This window comes from Halyomorpha halys, unplaced genomic scaffold, assembly GCF_000696795.3.
Source record: "Halyomorpha halys isolate HHAL.00 unplaced genomic scaffold, Hhal_1.1 Scaffold15.1, whole genome shotgun sequence".
In the NCBI taxonomy this organism is placed as follows: domain Eukaryota; kingdom Metazoa; phylum Arthropoda; class Insecta; order Hemiptera; family Pentatomidae; genus Halyomorpha; species Halyomorpha halys.
Genome location: NW_027108914.1, coordinates 1,862,970 through 1,868,436, shown reverse-complemented (window position 1 = coordinate 1,868,436; position 5,467 = coordinate 1,862,970). Strand labels below are relative to the sequence as shown.

The window sequence follows — 5,467 nt, the reverse complement described above, 5'->3', positions numbered from 1 at the left end:
TTTACTAGCATTACGAATGATCTTGCCCCTTATGAGGAGACAAACTTGTTCAGGTGGGAACTGATCTAAAGGTTCTGTAAAGCGAACTTTAAAATAATATTGTGTTCCAGTAAATATTATTTGTTAATGTTGAGTAATATTTTCTCTCTAGAATGTGAATTAATTTGTAAATATGTAACACATTTTTAAGGAACACTATCATGACTTAATTATCTCCAGATCTACAAAAGAAGTAAGGACATAATAAACTAGACAGACGCACAACTAAAACATCAAAATCATACACTGAAATCGATTCTATTTTTATATCGATTGAAGAAATCCTCTTCTTACTCCCTTTACATCAATAGCTAAAAGGGAGGTTACATCTGAGCGTACCACATGATTTAAAATTTCAGTTGTTACTATAAAAAAAAAAATTAGAGTTATTTACTATTACCATTTATATTAAATTATGTCAATCGTAAAAAAAAATCTATGGTGTAGGTAAGAGAGCTGTGCACTTAAAACCCGACCGTAACAAAGGTAGGATCCTAAATAATACCTCAATCTTCTGTTTAAGGATTTTCTACGGTCTAACTTAATTCTCAAATGTCACGAAACTTCATAGGGCTTTGCCTAAGTCACAACGAATGTCTTCTAGCGGGGTCTGCAACTCACCATCTTATAAGGTTCGTCTCGTTTTTGACAAATTTCTATACTAGACATTACTTTTGATAACGAATTAATGATAATGATGTATTTTTATACTATATGTATGATTATTCTGTTTATGGTTCATAATATCGCAAAGCGAAGAAATATATATATATGTATATGAATGCCAACTTATATCGCTCGTTAAGTAAATGGCGTTAGAAAAAAAAATATTATTTTATGTTATTTTATATTGTTTAAATATACCTTGTTTATATGTATATACATTTAATATAAAGAATAACCAAATACAAAGCCCCTCAACATACATCTATTAAGTTTGTATGACAGCTTTTTTCTTTCTTTTTTTTTCCTTCTTTCCTTATAATTTTAGCTATACGAAAGAGGGAAAATACAACTGATTGCCTATTCTAATCAGAGTGGGAGGGTCAAGTTTTCATTTCGTAGAACAGCCACGAAATAAAAGTCGACCCTTCAGGCCAGATCGATTCTGCTGTTGAGGTTGTTAAAGGAGAGAGGCCTCAACCTCATCGGCTTCACAAGACCTATTTTTTTTCACTTCCAACTTAAGCTACATAATACTTTTTCTCTAAACGCTCCCAAATGATTTCACAGAGGAACTCCTTACCCTTATTATTTCTACTCATCCCCAATACCCCTGCCCCCGCTCCTTCGACCAAGTCCAGCTTCCTGATTCATATAGCTGAATCAATAGAAAATTTATTTGGAGATTCGAGGTATTGCCATCTTATTCATCTCTTACTTGCCTACAAGGGTAGATATTTGCGAAAAAACTCAATTGGTCTTCCTTACACGATTAAGTACATCATGGTAAATCTTCTAGCTGTGGAAGAACCATGTCACTGCAAGAAATTTAAAAATGATCTTCATCTCTACCAACATATCTAGCCCATCCGCCTTCTCAATAATGGGTCGATGATCTATCTTATCTTTAGGTAATTGCATTCATCCAACTTGTAAATGAAATCTGCCGTCAGAATTGCTAAGTCCGGGTAGATTATATACCTACTTTCTACCATCATATTCAGTAGAAATTAAATATACAACCTGAGCTATTTGCAAAAAAGATTTAAGTAAAACAAGGAAGTTTTGGGTTATGATTTAGAATACCTGTTTTTGAAACGTGATACACCAAAACTCAATATTATTAATTGATGCTAAGTTCCCTTCGGTTCCAGTGTTATAAAACCTCTCTCTGTAATGTATAATGGGATAAGGATAAAAATACAAACATAAAATCTATATAACTTTCTGTTTCTTACTGACTACTGAATGTAGTGAAGTTTTCTAATCAGGGTGTGAGAATCTTCTTTTTCGTATAATTTGAAATTTCCGCTGGCCTTTCACGTTTCATAAAAAATAAGCTTACTCGTGAATAAATACATATTCCTCAACACACCAATATTTCAAATTTTGCCTCAATTTGGATGAAAGTTAGGTATTAATATCAAATGACTCCAGTATCAATTTCAACGTATTCAGTCAACAATGTTCCATCTTACACAAGCGAATAATTCGTAAGATTTAGTTATAGTTTAGGCATAAAATCTACATTACATGAGCTCTTTTTAAAATACAAATATAAAGGTTTCAAAGAAAGTGTGTTTGCTAATGCGTTAGCAACAAACCATAAAAAAAGGAAAAAAAAAACAGAGGATAGAATAATTCTCCAACGTTTCTCCAAATTTGTGCAAAATCAGTTTTGAAATATAGAAGTGCCCAGAAAAAAATGGTTGTAATATATGCATGCGTACACGGTGGTAGTTGGCGGATTTTGAGGAAATTGGATGATAGAACCATTTTTCTCTAATCGTGTATAGAGGAAAATGCGTTGATGAATGAGTAAGCAAAATCAGTAAAAGAAACCCGATAAAATCGATATGGGACCAAGAAGGTATAAATCCTCACAATCCAAAAAATTTTTACCGTAAACGGATCAACCATTTGACCGATTATCACCCGATAGTACAAGTCCTCCAGAGAAGAAAAAAAGTCAGTTATTTCACCATATTTAATTATTACTAGCTTGGTACTACAACTCGATGTCGAGTCCTGGCCTCCTGCAACAGCCTCCACCAATTATTGCGATCTTGTGCGGCTGCCATCCAGTTCCTCACTCCCATCGTGGTCCTCACATCACCACTCACACCGTCACTCCATCGAAGGCGAGGTCTTCCTCTATGTCTTGTTCCGTGAAGTACCTCTGTCGCTAATTTCCTTGGCAGATCATTCTCAGCCATCCGAGCAACAAGTTTTGAGCGACGTCTGGTCAACCTTGACAGCTCTAAATATTTTACGGAGAATCTTCCTCTGCAAGACCATTAAGTTGTGCTCACCAGCCTTGGAGATAATCCACGTTTCTGAGCTATTGCTCCGAATAATTGTTTGTGCCAATCTTTATATAAATCTTTGTGCCAATCGACAAGGCACGGCTCCTAAAATAGGGACTAAGGCTATACAGCGGTTGACACACAAGACTCTTCGTTTAATTTCAGAGTCCACAACATTTTATTCGTTTATGAGAAATCCAAGATACACACACTTTTTGAAAAGTATATTCTCCGGCCTGGGGATTTCGTCTGTGCTCATAAATCCATCAGAGATAGCTTGGAAAGAGTGTCCAGCAATGTCAATGTCATCAGCGTAAGCAAGAAGCTGTATTGTCTGCTGAATATTGTTCCGCCTACTTGAATTCCAGATTCTCTAATGGCCTTTTCAAGAGCTAAATCAAAGAGGAGGCAGGCCAATGCATCCCTCTTCCTCCTCTTCCTGAGACAAATTCATCAGATCTTGCACCCCAATCGGCACCATGCATCTCACCTCTCACTTTGAAGTCAATAAATAGGTGGTGCGTCTTAATCCTGTGTTCACGTCCTTTCTCAACCATGAAGCGTAAGCAGAATATTAGGTCAATTGTGGATCGTCCTTTCCGAAAACCACACTGGTACGGACCTGAGCAATTTTCTGGTTTTTGCTGAAAGAGGATGTTGGACACCAATTTATATACACAAGAGAGTAATGAGATACCTCAATAATTATCACAGACCATCCGATTATGGATTGGACAGATTATGGACTTATTCCAAGCTTCTGACATTACTTCATTCCAAATCTGAATGAGAATGTTCTGAAGAATTTTCACCAGCTCACTTCCTCCAGATTTGAGTAGTTCTGCGGGAAATTGGTCAGCACCCTGCGCCTTATTATTTTCAAGCCACTAGCTAGGCTAGTAGAATCCAATTTTTTCATAACTATAATGAAAACTATGTATAGTTACTAGTGAAAATTGATATGTCTGCCAAGTATAGGTAAATGGAATAAAAAAATGGCGGTTGTTTAAAAACGTTAAACAATTTTTTCATTCGGATCAACATATTATCAACATATGTTAAAACTACCTACAAGACTAGAACATCATTTAAAGTTGAGTAAATTTACTAAAATAAGCCCTAACTCGTTTACGTTAACACATGGTTTACGTTCAATAGTTCCCGAGATAATACAGTCTTTTTAAAAACAAAATTTCTTAAAAAACATACTATAAAATCAGTAGTTAGCGAAGGGAACCACAAGACGTACAGATGTCAATTAGCAGTCAGATTAAAGTTAGTTGATGTACTATATAGTAGTTTATAAAATTTATCTTCCTAGGAGTAGTAGTTTTCATGTTATTTGCTAAAATATATTAATTTCTAGTTGTAATTTCTAGAAGTTAAAACCACTGTCTCTACGATTGCATAATAGTAACTGCATATTACAAACTACATAACAGTAACTTAAAATAGCTTAAATCAGAGTTCTAATTGACAACATTACGTTTCATGGTTTCTGAGATAAAGATTTCCGACAATAAATTCACTAACTAATGATTTTCAGTATATATTTCGTGAAATTTTTCTTTTAGAAAACAGTATCTCGAGATTTATTACATTTAAATAGCTCTGCTAGGGCTCTTATTTTAGCAAATTTTCTCTTCTTTAAATTATGTTTTGTTAGGTTTTCTCGTGATGTAGGTAGTTTTTAATGATTTTAAAGCTCCGAATGAAATTATTTTTCCTAAAATTTCGAAACAGCCGCCATTTTGTATTAAACCTAACTATATACTTGGCAGACTCATAAATTTTGATTGGTAATTATATGCAGTTTTCATTAAATTAATCACAGAAATTTAACTAAAGTTTTTTTTTTGATTTAATATGTACGTTGTAGAGTAAAAATGACTAATTCTAGAGAAATATTTTTTTTAAATTCTTGTTTGAATACAAAGTTTCTCTAATAAGGAAGCTGTACTGACAATGTACTGGTACATACTTTGTAGTATTTTATTCTTTTAAAGCAACAGTGACTTAGTTGCCCTATTTTATAGGACTATTTTACGATATTATTCACTAAAAAAAAAATGCATACAATACCGTACATCTAGCTTCAGTTCATCACTTTTTATGACTGGTTTTTCTTCAGCATGAAACCGAGAGGAGAAATAATGAAGCTTTCGACGACAGTTCCACACGAGTATTCGTCTTCAAAGAAGTGTCCAGCCTGGATGAAGACGACTCCTGTAACTTGGGGAGGAGAAATTCGTGGAGTAGTAAGTTAGGACTCGTGAAGAAGATAAAGCTCTCTGAAGATGGCACCGCTTTGGTATGCTTTTGAAATTTATTTATAATGATTATTTATTTATACTTTATTGTTAGAATATTATTGTCTTTCAAATAATTATATACAGAAGAAAATATTTGCACGCCATGTTTTTTTTATTAAATTATGAATTTATACAATAAAAAAAACC

The 5,467-nt window shown here is 33.9% G+C and overlaps 1 protein-coding gene across 3 annotated transcripts in view; it reads left to right on the top strand.

Moving 5' to 3' along the window:
- The first annotated feature begins 351 nt into the window (after positions 1–351).
- The window catches only part of LOC106679860 (serine-rich adhesin for platelets), a 19,639-nt gene continuing 14,523 nt past the window's right edge, over positions 352–5,467 (top strand). For all 3 annotated transcript variants that reach the window (XM_014419244.2, XM_014419239.2, XM_067047189.1), the window contains exons 1-3: positions 352–486; positions 563–671; positions 5,140–5,319. In XM_014419244.2, coding sequence (XP_014274730.1) covers positions 633–671; positions 5,140–5,319 — 219 coding nt within the window. In that variant the 5' untranslated portion in view covers positions 352–486; positions 563–632. The remainder of the gene's footprint in view (positions 487–562; positions 672–5,139; positions 5,320–5,467) is intronic.